General features: G+C 42.3%; 1 protein-coding gene across 8 annotated transcripts in view; it reads left to right on the plus strand.

The window, feature by feature from the left end:
* Window positions 1-21,111, plus strand: part of WDR7 (WD repeat domain 7) — a 402,328-nt gene that overhangs the window by 319,834 nt on the left and 61,383 nt on the right. For all 8 annotated transcript variants that reach the window (XM_073584827.1, XM_073584830.1, XM_073584829.1 and 5 more), the window contains 3 exons: window positions 11,239-11,388; window positions 12,860-12,942; window positions 15,380-15,479. In XM_073584827.1, the coding sequence (XP_073440928.1) occupies window positions 11,239-11,388; window positions 12,860-12,942; window positions 15,380-15,479 (333 nt within the window). The remainder of the gene's footprint in view (window positions 1-11,238; window positions 11,389-12,859; window positions 12,943-15,379; window positions 15,480-21,111) is intronic.

Below are 21,111 nucleotides of genomic sequence, written 5' to 3' on the forward strand. Positions count from 1 at the left end.
ATTATAGAGTTCTTCCCAGAATCACATTATTTTTCAGAATGCACAATAAATACATATTTTTTGTTAATATATAGTCTTAGCCCAACATCTTTTGTACCTTGCTTTTCCTTAGTGCTGCAAACCCTTCCCCTGTCTCGTGTGTGCTCTTTAGTTGCCCCACCAAACTGCATTATCATCAAGATAAGAGTAAAATTCACTTATACTCTTGTACCCTCTCTGCTCCTGTACAGCACTCTGCCTGGCAGGTCTTAGTATCTTCTGCCACTGACATCAGTATAGCTGACTGTGTGGTTTTACATCATTAGCTGGGTTCTAGGAAAGCTAAACTATCCTTTGCTCATACAAGACTACAGGATACTGTAGTATAACTTTGTACCAGAGCTGTGGAGTCGGTAAGCCAAACCGGCGACTCCGACTCCTCAATTTCCCTTCCACCGACTCCACGACTCCGACTCCCACATATATAGCTTATAGTTAAGTGAAAAATGTATTGTAGTACAATGTGAACATCAGACATTTAATCATTGTTATGAAACAATAATCAAGATATTTAGATAGAACATAATATTTATATATTGGAATTCAACTTTAGAACACAAAAAGCTGTAATAAATTGTAAATATGTAATACAGCATGTAATATTGATTACATATATATATATATTGTGTGTGTATATGTGTATATATATATATATATATATATATATATATATATATATATATATAGTAATAAATGTAATAAACTATGTAAGTGGCAAAAAACAATTTTCAAAAAAAACATACTAAATAACATATGTGCAGTCTTTGAATTTGTTCTAAGAAATGGAATTGCCTCCATCAGATTGTCCGTCATACATGACCTCAAATCTGACCTAATAATTTTAAGGCCAGAGAACAACCTCTCTACAATAACTTGGGTTGGAGGCAAAGCCGTAACCACATGGGCAACATCTCTAACAATTTCCGGGTATAAGGAATTGCCTCATGCACAGTCAGTTTTGATGAACGGTTGAATTTTTCTATTTCTTTGAGAACAAGTGAAACATTTTGCTGAAATATGGTCAATCTGCTTACTATAGGAGACGGAGTGAAATCTTTTTCCTTGCGGCAACGCTTTGCCTGCTCCATGTCATCCAAATACTTGTCAAAGTCAAACTCCTCATCTGATGAGGATGAAGATATGGCAGCAGTAGCACTGTCAGGACCCAAGTCCTCTTGCGCCTGGCAGTCCTCCTGTAGGCCACTCATCCCAACTGCTACCTCAGTCAGAGGTTCTTTTCCTTTAGTAAGCTGTTGATCATCAAGCAGTGTACGATGACTTGGGTCCACATAAACAGCAGCCAGAAATAGCTGTCTCTCTCTCTGTTTCATTGAAGCAGGAATGCCATCTGCGATTAAACCTCCTCTTTGGGACAGGCAAAATAGCAAGTTTTTCCACTCCCTTATGAAAATGCCAGGAGTTAAATCCTCAGCTTGTACATTTTTAGTCACGGTAAATGGGTGATTAAGCAATTCCTTCAATTCAGCCACCTGTGTCCATTGACCTTCATTTAGGGTTACCTGAGGGTTCACCATATCTATAAGAAATGGTTTTAGTTCAAGCAATCGCTCAATCATTAAATAAGTGCTGCCCCACCGAGTGGCTTGATCGACAATTGCCCCTTTCCCAGCACGTCTCTTCAAGATGGAATCAATTTTAGGGGTTCTGGCGGCAGTAGCCAATTTCCTCACTTTTCCAATCAGATTTCCAGCATGTCCCTCATGCAGACTATCTCTCAATGCCAGCTGCAGCGTGTGCACAACTTTCTCACTTTCTCCAGCTCGGGGCCCATGAATCGGATCCTGTGCAGGGCAGACACCCCTCCCCCTCCTCTCTCTGGTGAAGACGGCAGAAGACAGGACAGAGGAGGGGAGATTGCCCCCTGCAGTCTGGAGCCGGTGCAGGACGGAGCACTGCAGCATACAAGTGAGTTTTGAAAGGTGCGTGCCCCTGCTTCTAGGGTGGGGGGCAGGTGCCCCCCCTGCCCCTCGCTAGCTACGGCCATGATTCACACACAGCGGTTTGCGGATCCATTTTTTGCAGTAAAATGCAGTGACTCTGGGCATCCCAGCAAAGTCAATGGGTTTCAAGATATGACATTCAGACACATTGTTTTCTGAGGATCCGTTTTTGGGCTGAATGACCATGTCAGTTTGTGTGGCTGTTTACTAATCGGCTTTTGCTATTGAAAACATTATCTATGAGCTCAAAAACCTTTCAGGTGATGCGGTTTTTTAAAAAGCTGATCTGCTTTTGCAGCTGAAAAACGTATCCTCAAAAAACGCAGCAAAAACGCTGTGTGTGAATGTAGCCTTAGATCAGGAATAGAACAGTCATTTATAGGACATTTCATAACTTTCCCAAATTCTAAAGACAAAATATTCAGCACATTCTGCATTGAACTACTGTACCCAATTCATTATATATTGTCGGAGTCGGTCCATTTTATACCGACTCCAACTCCACCAAAATGAGCTCCGACTCCACGACTCCGACTCCACAGCCCTGTTTTGTACTGCCATATCAGTGCAAAGTTATGCTTGTTACCTGCTGCAGAAACACCGGAAAATATCTTTTGTCATATGCTTCAATAGAGCGGCGTTTGTAGTTTTACATAACTGGTCCCTAAGCAGCATGCAAGAAACACAACTCAACTAATCTCAGTCCCTTTATACAGAACCCATCCTGCAGTATATCGCTTCTCTTAACTTTCCCTTGTATTCAGCCAAATCCAGCAGTGTACATTTCCCTTAAGGACCTTATACATAGAACTATCTCTTAGCCTCCCTATGCACAGTGTCGCTTTTCTTCTCTACTTAAGATTAACTGGCTCTGTCCTGATCTACAATAGTCATCTCGATACGACTACAAAGAGCACCAGTCCATGTCATAGTTATACAAGTCTGCTCACTAACAACAGATGCCGAGGAGGAGGACGTTGAACTACTCTAGGATCAAGTTGTAGAAAATATCGACAAGACGCCAAAACAAAACTTACTCATAATCATGGGAGACTTAAATGTAAAGTGGGCCATGGCAAACGTGGAGCCAGGGTCACTGGCACGATATGTGAGGAGAGATATGTGTCACAGAGACTGCTTTCCTCCATGATCTAGAAACCTATGTTTCTTTTCAGCATGATATGTGCTGAAGGAGTTAAGCGGCCATGTTATGGGCAGGTTTTTAGGTGAGTAGGTAAGAGAAGGGCGGAACGCCTACTCACCATATCTCCACCTCAAGGGTGTGGATGGGGAAATAAATGTGCAGCCAGTTTGGTTTTTTTATGTCGTCTGTTATGTAGAGGCAAGAAAGCCTCTAGGCTGACGCTCCTGTGGGAGCTACCATATGTGTTGGCCCAGAAGTGCTGGGCAGGACTGTTTATGAACTGTTTCTTTCCTTTTGAGCCAGAAAGCCTGTTTTTCTTTTACCATTTTGAGTTTATGATGCAATAAACCACCCAGAGACTGTAACCCACGTGTGCCTGTGTCTACCTCGAGTAGCAGCTAAGTGAGCCGGCCTTCCACAAACCGTTGTTGAAAACTTTGGATTTGGTGATCAAAACAAGGCTGGAGGAAGATGCATTGACATTTGTAGGACAAATCTATTGTCCATCTTGAACACCTGCTTCCAAAATCACAACCAAAGACTCTACATGTGGACATCACCAAATGGGGGATCTAAGAATCAGATTGACTACATTTGCATTCACCAAGGATGGAGGTCATCGATCATTAACGTTTAAACAAGGCAAGAACTTTTGACAGCAAATATTATAGTCAGGCTGCACAAACGTACTAGACAACAGGCCATTTCCAACTCCTTTTTGACCAAAATACCTAAAGTATTTTGAAACGGTCTGAACAACCGATATATGTCTCTGGACATGGAAGAAAAAAAGCCTGATGAATTATGGACCCACACAAATACTGTTATTACTGAAAAATCAAGTAAGACAATAAACAAGAGGCCATGGTTAACAGAAGCGATCCTAACGATCTTTGAAGAAAGACAAATGGCAAAAGGTAAAAACCAGCAGGACACACAGCAACAACAGTAAAAGACTAAAGAGAACCACTTGAGCAGGCGAAGAACTTAATTACCAAAAATATGTACAGAGAAAAAAAGCAAACATCTGAAAGGCAAGACCAGGAAGGTAAGCCTAAAGATCACAGAGAATGGACAAAAGTTTCTACCAATAGTGGGCAGATTGGAAGATGCCAAAGGGAACAAACTAACTGAGACGGAACAGATCAAGGAAAGATGGAAAGAGTGCACTGAGCACCTATACAAGAACGACATTGATAAGGGAAGAAGTTGAGACTGGAAATGATAGCGAGCCAAGCATCCTGAAAGACGAAGTCGTTGATCCAAAAAAGTTTCCGTCAAGCAACAAAGCACCTGGATCTGACAATATTCCAGTAGAGCTAATAAAGGCTTCAGAAGCAGCAGTTGATGTCATCAGACACCTTTATCAACAGATAGGGAAAACTGGTGAATGGCCGAAGGGCTGGACAAAAGATCTGTGTTTATTCCGAAGAAAGGAGATGCTACTGACTGTGGAAACTGTCGGACTATTGCACTCACACCTCATGCCAGCAAAATACTATTGAAGATCCTACAAAGATGGTTACGGCCTTACTATGACAAAGACCTGCCAGAGGAACAAGCAGGATTCAGAAAAGGCAGAGGAACAAGAGATGTGATTGCTAACATTAGATGGATAATGGAAAAGGTCAAAGAATGCAACACAGAGATCTATCTTTGCTTCATTGACTACAGCATAGCCTTCGACTGTGTTGATTACAAGAAACTTTGGAACACCATGAAAGATATGGGTGTGTCAAGCCATGTGATCAGCCTCATTAGGAACCTATATATCAACCAAGAAGCCACAGGCCGAAATGAACAAAGTAGAGCGAGGCGTCAGTCATGGCTGTATCCTGTCACCATTTTTCTGCAATTAATATGCAAAAGCTATTTTCAGGAAGACTGGACTTGTCGAAATGAAGAAAGAATCAAAATTGCTGGACGAATCAGCAACGAACTTAAATACACAGATGATACAACATTATTGATAGCAACGAGCGTAAATGGAATGTAGGACATATTACGGGGTGTGAAGATGGAAAGCTCAAACATGGGACTTCAAACCAGCACAAAAAAGACAAAGATATTGGCTACTTCCAGGTACGACCGGGACACATTTGAGATGGTCGGCGACGAACTAGAATTTGTAAAGGACGGAAACCTACTCAGATCGATGATGACTCAAGATGCAGCGATGACACCAGAAGTCAATAGGAGAATAGCTATGGGAAAATCAACAATGAAGTCACTGGACAAGGTCTTCAAATCAAGGAATATTTCAGTTTCGATGAAGACACGGTCTCGTACATAGTCTGATCTTTTCTGTAGTAACATGGATGCTAAACCTGAACGATAAAGAAACAAGACAGACGAATTGATGCTTACTATATGTGGTGCTGGAGAGGGATGTTATCAATACCATGAGTGGCAAGAAGAACAAACCAATTTTGGAGCAAATCAAGCCAGACATGACACTCGAAGCTAGACTCACCAATCTACGACTTGCATTCTTTGGACACATCATACAAAGAGAGAAATCACTGGAGGAGGACATCATGGTCTGAGGAATAGAAGAAACAAGGCGAAGAGGAAGACCAGCAACTTGATGACTTGATACTATCAAGATAATGGTGGGGTAAGACCATGGTGGATCTATCTAGGCTTGCAGAAGATCGATCTTCCTGCAGAGCGTTCATCTTTTAAGTCGCCATTTCTCGAGATTGAGCTGATGGTCGTTCAAATATATATATATATATATATATATATATATATATATTATTACAATTATATGGCGTTTCAAAGCTTTTTATGCCAAAATACTGGTGTTAAAGCTTTGATGAATGGGTCCCTATGTCTTGATGAGACTGCCATCCTGTTCCGAAAGTTCTTACCAGACTTCCTAGTCCTTAGTCACCAATGAAAAAGGGAAGAGTGTTTTGAGTCTTTAACTCCTGTAGGTAAGCCTGTCCAAAATTACTTTACTTTCTCCCTGCCAGTGTCAGCTGCAGAAACAGATAAATGTAGAGAGCTAAGATAGCAGGAATACCCAACCAGGGAAGTGCAAATTATTTGTTTGTAGAGGGAACTTGCAAGTTCCAGGCTTTTACGAATGGTGACTTTTGTTTACTTCTTATATATCTATATAGATAGTAAAAAAAAAAAATAGGAAAAAGTTCTTTATTTACAGATGTTATTGAGCTTATTTTCTTGCTAGGTAAGATCTAGTTCTTTTTGTTACTTGATGTGTTGGTTGCTTTTGCAAGATGACAAAAAAAAACAGCAATTCTGGCATTTTCTTTTGACAGTCATCATGCGGGATAAATATTGTTATTTTATAATGTTTGGACATTATCAGACATACCAATTACATTTTTTATTACTATTATTACCTCTGCTTTTTTGTGCATTTAAAAAAAAAAAATAATTTACAATTTTTTTTATTATTTTAATTTCCTTTTTGAACCTGTTAGATTGCAGGCAAGGTAGTCTGTAATAGTCTAATATTATACGTTCGTGCGATCTCCTATAATAACCTTATGAGTGCAAAGATGGCAGACACAGGGGCGATCAGTAGGTCCCCTGTTCCCATGGCAACCTTTTGGGCGCCCTGCAGGAGGTTGGTGGCGTGACAAAAGGACCCCCTGTGTCCAACCACTTAGATGCCTTGGTATATCTAAGTGGCTAAAACTGCAGCAATCTACGTTTGCTGTGATCTGTGCAGTTAGAGGCTCTTGCCGGCTATATAACTCATATGTCAGGAAGGGGTTAAAGACATACTCTATGCAGGAAAAAAACACATAGTGCTAACTGTATGTGTGTGTGTGTGTAATATATGTGTATGTTTGTAATATTATTTCAGTTACACATGTTTTGTTATGCACATGCTTTTTTTCCTTTGTGCTTTTGAACAACGCTAAAAAGAAAAAACAGAAAAAAAAGGCAAAATTGTTGGCACCTTTATAAAATTGTGGGTGAACAATAGATCTGAGCGAAAATATGTTCGGAAACGATGGCCGAATCCGAATTTGACATATTTGTGCTGAATTTATGTTTGACGCTCGGTTCCGAACTTATTTGCTCAACTCTAGTCCCATTGACTCCAATGCTGTTCGGCTGCGTTCAGCGAATATTCCAAATACAATATTCGCCAGCGATCGTAATCCGAACCGAATTTTGCTAAGTTCACGCAACTTCAGTGATCAACTGTTTCAGGCATGTGATGCTTGTTCAAACTCACCTGTGGCAAGTAACAGGTGTGGGCAATATGGAAATCACACCTGAAACCAAATAAAATGGGGAGAAGTTGACTCAATCTTTGCATTGTGTGTCTGTGTGTGCCACACTAAGCATGGAGAACAGAAAGAGGAGAAAAGAACTGTCTCAGGACATGAGAACCAAAATTGTTAAACAATATCAACAATCTCAAGGTTACAAGCCCATCTCCAGAGATGATGTTGTTCCTTTGTCCACGATGTGCAACATAATCAAGAAGTGACAACCCATGGCACTGTAGCTAATCTCCATGGACGTGGACAGCATAGAAAAATTGAGGAAAGGTTGTAACACAGGATAGTCTGGATGGCGGATAAGCAGTCCCAATCAAATTCCAAAGAAAGTCAAGCTGTACTGCAAGCTTAGGATGGATGCATCAGTGTCAGCGCAAACTGTCAGTCGACCTATGAATGAAATGAAAAGCAGGAGACTCAGGAGGGCACCACTGCTGACACAGAGGCATAAAAAAGCTAGACTGCAGTTTGGCAAAATGTACGTGAGTACATTCCTTCTGGGAAAGCGTATTGTGGGCAGGATAGAGCTTTTTGGTAAAGCACATCATTCTACTGTTTACTGAAAACGGAATGAGGCCTACAAAGGAAAAAAGTACCTACAGTCAAATATAGTGAAGTTTCTAAGATGTTTTGGGGTTGTTCTGCTGCCTCTAGCACTGGGTGCCTTGACTGTGTGCAAGGCATCATATATCTGAAGATTACTAAAGGATTTTGGGTCACAATATAGTGCCCAGTGTCAGAAAGCTGGGTTTGTGTCCTAGGTCATAGGTCGTCCAGCAGGAGAATAACCCCAAACCTATTTCAAAAAAGCCCCCAGAAATGGATGGAAACAAAGCACAGGAGAGTTCTGAAGTGGCAGCAATGAGTCTGGATGTAAATCCCATTGATCACCTGTGGAGAGATCTGACAATTGCTGCTGGGAGAAGGCGCCTTCACATATGAGAGACCGGGAGCAGTTTACAATAGAAGAGTGGTCCGAAATCCCAGCTGAGAGGTGGAAGAAGCTTGTGGATGGTTATAGGAAGCGACTGATTGCAGTTATTTACTCCAAAGGCTGTGCATCCAAATATTACGCTGAGGGTGTCAATAATTTTGTTCTCCCATTTTGGGAGTTTTTTAGTGAAATTGTCCTATTTCCCTTTTTTTTCCTTTTTGTGTTTTTTTGTTGTTGTTCCAACACACACAGGAAATAAACATGTGTATGACAAAACATGGGGAATTGCAATAATTTTCTGGGAGTAATGATTACTTTTCTGGAACTATTGCAAGGGTGCCACCACTTTCAGCCACGGCTGTATGTTGGGGCCCTTATGCCTATACTGATGCTGATTGTTCTGAATGATTAATGGGTTGAGTACATGATTTACATCTATAAATCCTAGCAGTCATCCATACAAGTTCATACTCCTTCCCGGATAAAGTAAGAAAGGCTCGTCAATACTATGGGCCCAATATATCAAGCCTGTCATTGTTCACACTGGTCTTCATGAGGGGGGTGTGATGGAGTCAGACGCTCCTGATGCATGAAGAGGCGTACGCCGGAGAGCCGAACTAATGGCCTCCACGTACGTGTGCCCCTGCTGGAGTAAGATTTGTAACGTAGCCATTGCCACCGCTCATGGCCTAAGCAGCTCCATTGTATCAGAACAACGAGGCCATGCAATAAAATCCCTCTTTAAATTTTAACAATACCTTTTCTTTTCTTTTTTTTATAGTTTTGGCCAACATGGGGAGTTATGAAAGTTTACAAATCACTTTATTATGGGATTTGTCTTTATTCTTGTGAAAAAATAAATAAAAGCTGCATGTACAGTTGTAATTCTGTCAGATAATACTCAGTTTCTTCCTGAAAATGATTGCAAACACAAATTCTTTGTTATTATTATCTTCATTTAATTTGTCTTAAATGAAAAAACACAAAAAGAATTGTCCTAAAGCCAAATTGGATATAATTCCACACCAAACATAAAATAGAGGGTGGACAAAAGTATTGGCACTGTTCGAAAAATCATGTGATGCCTCTCTAATTTGTGTAATTAACAGCACCTGTAACTTACCTGTGGCACCTAACAGGTGTTGGCAATAACTAAATCACACTTGCAGCCAGTTGACATGGATTAAAGTTGACTCAACCTCTGTCCTGTGTCCTTGTGTGTACCACATTGAGCATGGAGAAAAGAAAGAAGACCAAAGAACTGTCTGAGGACTTGAGAAACCAAATTGTGAGGAAGCATGAGCAATCTCAAGGCTACAAGTCCATCTCCAAAGACCTGAATGTTCCTGTGTCTACCGTGCGCAGTGTCATCAAGAAGTTTAAAGCCCATGGCACTGTGGCTAACCTCCCTAGATGTGGCCGGAAAAGAAAAATTGACAAGAGATTTCAATGCAAGATTGTGCGGATGTTGGATAAAGAACCTCGAGTAACATCCAAACAAGTTCAAGCTGCCCTGCAGTCCGAGGGTACAACAGTGTCAACCCGTACTATCCGTCGGCGTCTGAATGAAAAGGGACTGTATGGTAGGAGACCTAGGAAGACCCCACTTCTTACCCCGAGACATAAAAAAGCCAGGCTGGAGCTTGCCAAAACTTACCTGAAAAAGCCTAAAATGTTTTGGAAGAATGTTCTCTGGTCAGATGAGACAAAAGTAGAGCTTTTTGGGCAAAGGCATCAACATAGAGTTTACAAGAGAAAAAAAGAGGCATTCAAAGAAAAGAACACGGTCCCTACAATCAAACATGGCGGAGGCTCCCTGATGTTTTGGGGTTGCTTTGCTGCCTCTGGCACTGGACTGCTTGACCGTGTGCATGGCATTATGAAGTCAGAAGACTACCAACAAATTTTGCAGCATAATGTAGGGTCCAGTGTGAGAAAGCTGGGTCTCCCTCAGAGGTCATGGGTCTTCCAGCAGGACAATGACCCAAAACACACTTCAAAAAGCACTAGAAAATGGTTTGAGAGAAAGCACTGGAGACTTCTAAGGTGGCCAGCAATGAGTCCAGACCTGAATCCCATAGAACAACCAAGTATTAGGCTGAGGGTGCCAATACTTTTGTCTGGCCCGTTTTTGGAGTTGTGTGTGAAATGATCAATGTTTTGGTTTTTGCTTCATTCTCTTTTTGTGTTTTTTCATTTAAGACAAATTAAATGAAGATAATAATACCAAATAATTTGTGTTTGCAATCATTTTCAGGAAGAAACTGAGTATTATCTGACAGAGTTGCAGGGGTGTCAATACTTTTGGCCACAACGGTAAGTGTCTTCCAAGCCCCTGCTTTTCCACAGTCTGCCTTAAGCTGCATATCAGAGCTTACTCATTTAGAGTACAGATGATGGCAGTGATGGGGCCGCATCGGTCTCCTCCTCTGAGTGTTCTGATGATCAGAACAATTTCCTGCAACATGATATCCCCAGAGGAGATATATTGAGACACAGGTGGTGTGCTAATCTATCACTGCCATCATATGTACTCCAAATTTTCTGATATCAATGCAGCTGAAATCAGGCAAATAAGGAACAAGCTGGGGTTTGGAAACCCATTGCAGTCAATTTTGAACAGTCACTACTTGTTAGAAGGGTCCTTTGACCGTACATTACTACAAAGTGCCAGGACCTCCAGTGATCGGCTGTGATGGAAACCTGGGTTGTAAGTTTCCCTGCAGCGCCATCATAGGGGATATGAAGCATTACACCATGCCCTATTCATACCAGTGGCTTGTAATTCAGGACCAGGCAGATCCTCCATGGATAGGACCCATCATCTGTCAACCTAAGGGCATCCCAATCTAAACCACGTACTAAAAAATGATTCTGATTTTATCTTTCCAGGTACACAGACACACCGCCATGGCTGCCAATACTCAGTCTCAGCAGAATATACACACGACGGCTCTCGCCCGAGCGAAAGGAGAAATACTGAGAGTTATTGAAATACTTGTCGAGAAGATGCCGTCCGACGTGGTTGATCTCTTGGTGGAGGTAGGACTTAGAAAGGGGGCGCCGTTCTTGTATCTCGGGGTGTCATCCTCCACTGGCAGGTGGTTACAGTGACAGGTGGAGAATATGGTGATGTGTCTGGTCTCTTATCGAGATGTATGTTTTACACGGGGGGGGGGGGGTTCTTGGTGTGTATTAACTTTGGTACCCATATACAATCCCTTAAAGGGTTAGTTTTATGTTCACACAATATTTTTGTCTCCCATTTTTGGGTCATTATTTATTTCAGCATAATTATGCAAAGCAGATTAAAGGCACTCCCCCAGGGAACACGGTCAGCCACGCCTTTTTGGAAAAATGATCACAAAATAAAAAAGCCCATGTCTCTGGAACAGTATTGTGGATTTTAAAAATTAAAAAACACAATATTCAGCGGAGCAGCGACAATAAGATGATAAAAAAACTGGTCACTTTTGATCTGGTGACTGGTCCTCCTTAACTGTAACTAAAAATGTTTTTGTGCCGTATAAAGCTATCCCCCAGGCAATGCAAAGTCATGAATCTTTGTAATGTGCTGCATTACCTTATATTACTTGCTTCTGTTGTAAACACCAGACTGAAAGTGCTGTTTTAACTTCCTACTTTACTCCCTTTTAGAAGCTGCTTTGAACTGCTACTCTAGCAAGAATCCGTACTCAAAAACTATTCACAAGCACTCTCCCTGTGTGAGCATGGGAAGTGACATACTGATAATAATGGCAGACCATGCGACCACTATGGAGCCCGTGAGTCGGGGGGGGGGGGGGGGGTCGGGACCTAGTGCATCACACTTTCAGCTGTATATTCCTCTTGGGTGCAGATACACTAGAATGCAATGGTGGAACAGGTAAAGGAGTATTTTAATGCATGGGAGTACTAAGGAATTTCAGTAGGAGAAAAATTACTTGTGTGGATTTATGAAGAAAGGTGTTATGTGACCTCGCATAATATTATTACTTTTGTGTGTGTGTGAGCCCAATTGGAACGTCTACTATGGGGCCCAATGATCTCAATGAACGTAGTTGCATGGGGGGAGGGAGCAGAAAAGCTCACAGAGGGAGAGTGTTTGTGAACAATGTCTGACTCTTGTTACAGCAGCAGCTCAAAGCAGTTAGATATGTGGATTCTTGCTAGAGCAGCAGTTCAAAGCAGCTTCCAAGTCAATGAAAACAGCACTTTCAGCCTAGTGTTTTGGAGAGAAGGAAGCAAAATAAGATAATGGAGCAATTTATGACGATTAACAACTTTTGAAAAGTGTGATCAATAATTAAATTTAAAAGAAAAATTTCCTCCATAAATATTGGCGGTATTCCAATTTGTTAGTGGATTGGCAGCTCTGCAGGTAATCCTTACTAGGTTTTCATGAAGAATAAATAATACCTAATTACAAATTCAGCTCTGCTACATCTGTTTATGATTAAGTGAACTTTCTACACCTGGTTTCTTATCGATATTTATATGCTTTATGTTAAAGGTTATGGACATTATCATGTACTGCCTGGAGGGATCGCTACTGAAGAAGAAGGGGCTGCAGGAGTGCTTTCCTTCCATATGTCGGTACGTTTCTTCTGGAGGTGATACTGAACTCGCAGCAGCTTTGTCATCCCTGCACATGATGTAGCAGACTGTAGGCACTGTCAGACTTCAGACGATGTAGCAGAGCTCTGTTGGTCATGTAACAGATTATTGCTAAGGCTTTTCTATGACATAACTCAGCTCTGCTTCAGCTATGTCACATTAAGTGTACAGCTTTGAGACATGAAAGAGTTTGCAGTAGAGGGGTGAGCTAAGCCTCATACATTCTGCAAGTTTTTTAAAGAATCAATAATGCAAAAAAATGTTCTGGGTCCTGAAGATCAAATTGGTCAGTGCTGGCCATATTTGTTGTCACCCAGCTTTCCTAAGAACAGATAGGACAGCAGAATTTGCAAGAACTTTTCAAAAGGAGTTTTTCAGAATTAATATGGCTGCAGATGTCTCTAATAAGGGAAGCGTTCCCAGCCCGTGTAGATAAATGGAGACAGATCTAAAGCGACAAAAATGTCCACGAGCAGAAGCGCTTGTTCATCAGAATCCTCTTTTGTCGGAGATAATTGGAAACGGAGCTTTTATTACCTTGCATCTTAATTACCTTCAGTGTAAAGGGGGCTGAGTGATGAAACGCCACTTGTAAAATGTGAGTTATTTGCTTTCCCGCTCTATAATAAACCTGCTGTAATGAGTCTACGGTGAGTAAATGACCAGAGGAGGGCGCCGACTGGACATGAGCCAAGGTGGCGGCTTTCCGTGTGCAGGTGGTGTCACATCTACGTACTTTTAATCCAGGAATACAGAGAGACACAGTACAACAAACGTGAAAAAAATACTCTGCTGTAAAAAAATTCCAACAATTAACAGCAAGTGCTAGTAAAAAGATGATAACAGAACAGGGTATTTAGTTGATACGTTTTTTTGCAAAAAATGTATGCTAAGCCACTCCACCAACGCCAAGGTATACCCCTCAGAGCAGTCATATCCAATGTATTTAAAATCTGACCATGCGAACAGTACCTATATGAGCAGGGTTCAGAGAGGCAATGTCTCATGTGGGCATGCTGTGTGAGACAGCTTTATATGTGCATGGCTCACATGGGAGGGGTGGAAACCTCCCAAAGACTTGCAAAAGCAAGAAACCACCCCTCCCATGTGAGCCATGCACATATAAAGCCATCTCACACAGCATGCCCACATCAGACATTGGCTCGCTGAACCCTGCTCATATAGGTACTGTTCACATGGTCAGGTTTTAAATACATTTGATATGACTGCTCTGAGAGGTATACCTTGGCATTGGTGGAGCGGCTTAGCGTCCATTTTTTGCAAAAAACGTATCAACTAAATACCCTGTTCTGTTATCTTTTTACTAGCACTTGCTGTTCATTGTTGGAATTTTTTTTACAGCAGAGTACTTTTTCACGTTTGTTGTACTGTGTCTCTTTGTGTTCTAGTCTCTTGGTGGTGTGAACAATGTCTTACCGACCTGTTCACTGTATGTGCATGGCCCAGCGTTCGTTATTACTTGTAATCCAGCATTGTCTGCAATGTCTTGATTAGATGCCTCCTGTACCATTTTACTAAAAACCAGGGTCTATATTCACTAGGGGTCTCATCTGCTGAATGAAGCAGAGTCAAGTGTGCTGCTGGAGAGTGTCCTGCGAAAATGTGAGCTGTATCTGGGAGAGAGACATGTTAGAGTCTCTCCCTGAATGGAGACTGCATGGGTTAGCTAGGAAAGCTGACCGGTCTGTGTGTTGGAGCTGTAGAGAGCTGTGAGGAAGCTGCAGCCTGTTGAATACTTGTTTGGTGCTGGAGGCTGCTGAAGCTTGTGCTAAAGGGGATACTTAGATTTGTGGGATCTAGCCATCTATTATCTATCTATCTATTATCCATCTAGCTAGCATCTATCTATTATCTATTGTTTTATCTATTATCTATCTCTAATAATAATCTTTATTTTTATATAGCGGTAACATATTCCGCAGCGCTTTACAGTTTGCACACATTATCATCACTGTCCCCGATGGGGCTCACAATCTAAATTCCCTATCAGTATGTCTTTGGAGTGTGGGAGGAAACCAGAGTACCCGGAGGAAACCCACGCAAACACGGGGAGAACATACAAACTCCTTGCAGATGTTGTCCTTGGTGGGAATCGAACCCAGGACTCCAGCGCTGCAAGCCACCGTGCTGCCCATCCATCTCTCTGTCAGCTGTCTCATTCTTTCTTCTTAGTTTTTTTTTCTGCAGTATGTAGCGCTGTGCACCTATGATGACACGGTGGCATGATCTCCTGACGCCATATTCCCCGGTGTTACTGGTGGTGACTGCGGGAACCGTTCGCCGTCGTTTCGATCCCATACCCGGTTAATGATCGCACTGTGTTTTCCTGTGAGCCCCGCTCGGCTCCTGGTTCGGTGCCGTTTGCTGAGACCTCCCTTGTCTCTTCTTTTTCTAGATTCTATATGGTCAGTTATTGTGAACGCAGCCACAGGATCGCGGTGGGAGCGCGGCTCGGGTCAGTCGCCCTGTACGACATACGGACTGGAAAATGCCAGGTAAGGCGGCGCTGCACTCATTTTGTGCACATTTTGCAGCACTTTGCTTGTTTTCTTACTGCAATATTTCGTCTAATGTGGTGAAAATCAATATTTTAATGAAGAGAGTAATCGGCCGGTGCTCTCTGTTATCAGGAGATCAGAGGGCAGGTCAGACGCCGGCGGATAATAAATTAAAGCACTTGGCTGGTTGCAAAATGTGCACTTTGTATTGCTGTCATCAGATTGTGTCGCTGCTGAATCTTTGAACCGGACACGTTTTACTATAATGAAATATGGAGAGCGACTGCGGAACAATCAATGCAATGTGCCGAAATATCCAGCACCGGGCAGCAAACAAGTGTATCCAACCTGTGAGTCAACCACAGATCAAGAAGATAGTGGGAAATAGAAAGGTGCAATAGGCCTCATTATTGTGTAAACAAAAAACTGTCCTGGTATCAAATCGGAGTTCAACTTTAATTTCTTACACCTTTATATACAGTAGATAAGACAGGAACCACCATTCACAATAGGTGATATCACAGCTCACCTCCTCCTCCTGTACAATGACTGATAACACCTCTATATACAGTAGATAACACAGGATCCACCATTCACAATAGGTAATATCACAGCTCACCTCCTCCTCCTGTACAATGACTGATAACACCTCTATATACAGTAGATAACACAGGATCCACCATTCACAATAGGTAATATCACAGCTCACCTCCTCCTCCTGTACAATGACTGATAACACCTCTATATACAGTAGATAACACAGGATCCACCATTCACAATAGGTAATATCACAGCTCTCCTCCTCCTCCTGTACAATGACTGATAACACCTCTATATACAGTATATAGCACAGGATCCAGTATTCACAATAGGTAATATCACAGCTCACCTCCTTCTCCTGTACAATGACTGATAACACCTCTATATACAGTAGATAACACAGGATCCAGCATTCACAATAGGTAATATCACAGCTCACCTCCTTCTCCTCCTGCACAATGACTGATAACACCTCTATATACAGTAGATAAGACAGGTACCACCATTCACAATAGGTGATATCACAGCTCACCTCCTCCTCCTGTACAATGACTGATAACACCTCTATATACAGTAGATAACACAGGATCCAGCATTCACAATAGGTAATATCACAGCTCACCTCCTTCTCCTCCTGTACAATGACTGATAACACCTCTATATACAGTAGAAAACACAGGATCCAGCATTCACAATAGGTAATATCACAGCTCACCTCCTTCTCCTCTTGTACAATGACTGATAACACCTCTATATACAGTAGATAACACAGGATCCAGCATTCACAATAGGTAATATCACAGCTCACCTCCTTCTCCTCTTGTACAATGACTGATAACACCTCTATATACAGTAGATAACACAGGATCCACCATTCAGAATAAGTGATATTACAGCTCACCTCCTCCGTAGACATAAAGCATTCTCACAACAGTCTTTCATAGAAGTCAGTTAACTTTTCCAAAATATAGGATATTATGGAAACTACCTGATGCAAAGAATATAACTACCATATATACTCGTTTATAAGCCGAGATTTTCAAGACTTTTTTTGTGCTGAAAATGCCTCCCTCGGCTTATACACGAGTCATACGCCAGAAAGCCATCGGGGGGGGATGGGGAGCAGCTGCAGCCACCGAAGAGATCATACTCGTCCTCCTCCGCGCCACTGCTGGTCTTCATCCCTGTATCTCTGTCCAGGTGCCGGCAGCTTCTTCCTGTGTTGAGTGGTCACATGCTATCACTCATTAAGGTAATGAATATGCACGCGACTCCACTCCCATAGGCGTTGAGTGCATATTCATTACTTTAATGAGCAATACCATGTGACCGCTCAGCACTAGAAGGAGCTGCCGGCCCAGGGATGGGCAGAGACCGCGCCAGGAGGGTGTGTATGACTGGGGAGAGTGAGCTGTGCGATATTCACCTGTCCCCGTTCCTCCGCCGGACAGTGTCTCCCACTTCCTCTAGCTGTGATGTTCAGGTCAGAGGGCGCGATGACGTGTTAAGTGCGCGCCCTCTGCCTGAACAGCCACAGCCAGAGGACCCGGAAGACACAGCGGCCCGCGGTGGTGGAACGGGGACAGGTGAATATTGCAAGTGCCGGGGTCCTGAGCCAGCAGCGACATCGGCACCTGGCCCCCAGCGACGAGAGGTTACTATGTCATTTTTTATCTTTTTTTAATCGCAGCAGCAGCATATGGAGCACTTTATGGAGCCATCATTAACCTTTGTGCAGCATTATATGGGGTGTATTTTGTATGCAGCATCTTATGGGGCCATCATGAACTGTATGGAGCATTATATGGGACTCCTGATTAAATATGGATATTCAAAAACATTTAACCTACTGATGTCTCAATTAATTTTACTTTTATTGGCATCTATTTTTATTTTTGAAATTTACCAGCAGCTGCTGCATTTCCCACCCTAGGCTTATACTCGAGTCAATAAGTTTTCCCAGTTTTTTTTTTTTTTGTGGCCTCGACTTATACTCTAGTATATACGGTAAGTACTTTTAACAGGAGCTTGGGCAAGATGATGGCTTACTTAATTATGTAAAGAAAAAAGAATGGAAAAAAGTTGGTTATAAAATAAAAGCAGGTTATAAAAGAGAGTTTATTTTATTAATTAGTTTCAAATTATTAAAAAAAAATATGTAGGTAATTCAGCCCCTTTAAAAGGGGCCGTCCCAAGGCAGCTGCAGTCAGCCTCACTGTTTTCCCACAGCGGCCACTGCTGGAGATTTGTGGTATTGCGTGTCACCTTTTGAAATGTAACAGTTAAGTCCTCCAGGTCCTGCTCTTAGCTGCAGTTTAGTACAGGGTCCTGAGCAGTGTCCACGAGCACGTGAGTAAGCGTACGCTCCTCTGCCGTCTGCGTGATGTGTGGTCACGCGCTGGATTTCTCATCTAACAGAATAGAATATTAGCCGCCATCAGTGCAGGGTCGGTGCTGACTGCGCACACCCTGTCCGTACTATGGATGACCCTATAGATGTTTCTTTACTGTGTGCTCTAAGCCATGGCATGCATTCATTGTCCGCAGCGGCAGATCCTCGATCCGTGATACTACCGCAAGGATGAGAAAGGATTCTACAGCAGAGGAATGGAGAAGTCTTGGAAGAGCAAGAAGTAAATCCTCTGTCCTAGTATATGCAACATTGTTTTAAAGACACAGGACATCGATATTCAGATTTTTTTTATTTTTTTTTTATATGCATATATTTTCTCTTTCTGACTGTTTACTGTCACCCAAACATTTCCAGACTCCTGCAGAAATGGGGGGGGGGGTATTTATAAATCAGGTAAAGCTGGCTGACAACCCTCGACGCAGCCTTTCGGATGTCTCCGTTGGTTGTCAGCAAGATTACGAAGAAGTTTTTACCAAAAAAAAAAAAACAAACAATTTTCTATATAATTTTTTTTCTCATCTGTATTGTTTTATCAGTTAGGGCAGTATCCATTGCTAAATTGCTGAGATTGGAGTTAGCTCCTAGGAAAGCTTTTAGAAGCAGATGCCGTCTGTATAACACAGCCGGCACCTGCAGTGTACAGCACCGGCTCCGCTCCATACAGTTAGTACGCACATCTGCGGATGTCGCCCAGTGGTGAAAGTGGTCTTCTCTGGACCTTAAGTATTGATGACCTATCTTTTAGGGTAGATCTGGTAACTAATGCTTGATCTATCTATGTCTGACTACATTCTCATCAATGTATGGTCACTATGGGTCCAACCGCTAGGCCCCCCCTATATCACAAGTACTGGGGTATCAAAGTTCCTTGTGTGAATTTAGCAGAATGACAGTGACACATACTAATGCCTCATTCAGACATGGGGACCTTTGGACCCCAGTTCTCTTGGGATCAGTGGTGGTTGGACCTCCCGCGATCTCACCTTTATCATCTATCTTGTGGGACAATCCTTTTACTTACAGGGTGTGAGCCACTAAGGGTAATGCATCCATTAAAGCAAAAAGGACCCATGCCCTTAAAGGGAACCTGTCCGCCTTCCGATTCTGTGTACAGCATGGTTTAGAGAAGGAGAAGCGGAGTCCAGTGGGCGGTCCTACTTAGTGATTGACAGCTGTGCACATTCATTCATACAAGGAAGACTGTCAGTCACTGAGTAGGACCGCCCACTGGACTCACCTGCATGTAAACAGGGATTTCAGTGACTATAATGCAAGTTTTACCAAAACTTTTGCCACAAATGCGTGTATTAGTCTGATCAGCCCACCCTATAGCCTGCCACTTGCAGGTCAGATCCTATTTTCAGCGTGACAGGTTCCCTTTAAGTGGTTAAAGGCAGCACAAGAAATCTGTGACCTTTTCCCTTTGTTTCCATGTCTGGCCAGATACATTTCCAGTACGATCCACAATGTGCCGCTTCCCAGCAATCCCATTTATCGCACTGTACGTTTTTCCACTTTTAGAAAAATGACCTTATACAGGTGCAATTTTTTATTTATTTTTTTTTTTTTTTTTTACCCTTTGAATGAAAATGTTATTTTGCTTAAATCTGATAAAATCCCCAGCAATCAATATCGGAAAATTAGATTGTCCCCGTTGAGAAGAAATACAATAAAATTACAAATAAAAAAACTCCAGAATGTTTCGGATAAAATAATAAAAAATAAATAAATTTAAAAAAAAAAAGAAAACCCATTGCGCGGTGCATTTCTAAAGGGATTGGAGGGAGCGGAGCGAGATAAGATCCAGCCGCGCGGCCGGCGTCTGCCTCAGCAAGGGCAAACAAAGCCAGGGGGGAGATTTCCATTGCAGATTCATCCAGGCTTGTGTGTGGCAGTCAGCACTTAACCAGGCTCTCTGTCCGCACCTCTGACCTCCGCTAACCACTTCAGAAACATCTCTGTAAATATGGGGCACGCTCCGCCAATATGGAGAAGCACAGTGTGGAGGGCGGCTATTGATTCACAGGTTTACAACGTGTGATTTCTTTTTTTCTATTTTTTTTTTTCTACCCCTGCAAGACAAAACAAGTGTATTTAGAGATTATTTCGGACTGTCTACTCCCCGGTCGCACACTGCGCACTCTACAGAGATGGGGATGGTCTATAGCTGTTTTTATGTTACTTATTTTTTTTTATATGCAGCAAGTCAATACATTTGACCTTACTCCTACTATTTACTCACTTTTTAATGCTACTTTAAGCCATTTGCCCAGTTGACCCTTCGGGGAGCAGCACTTACCGGGAGGACAGAGGTTATCTGACCGCTTTACACCGAGCGAAGAGATCAGCACCGTAGCGTTGAATGGATGGCGTTGCGCAGATTCTGTTTTCGTCATCCTCTTGGATCATACTTCCGTCTCTTATTAATGGTGGGACATATCATGTCCTAACGTTGACCCCAATCTTCCTGCATCTAACTTGTAAATTTTGCAAGTTTTTGCACAATTTCCTGTGGGGTGCACGTTACGTCTGTGCCACATACACGATAAAAGCTACATTAGACGTATTCACAGGGCTCCATTTACCCAACAGAGGTGAAAAGAGTGTTCGGACCCTCCCCCCGACAAACCAAAACCAGCCTGCAAGTTATCATCAGGAGAACCCTTAGACATGTGA

The sequence above is a fragment of the Dendrobates tinctorius genome, unplaced genomic scaffold, assembly GCF_039654945.1.
Source record: "Dendrobates tinctorius isolate UK_male_01 unplaced genomic scaffold, ASM3965494v1 ptg000085l, whole genome shotgun sequence".
Taxonomy (NCBI): Eukaryota; Metazoa; Chordata; class Amphibia; order Anura; family Dendrobatidae; genus Dendrobates; species Dendrobates tinctorius.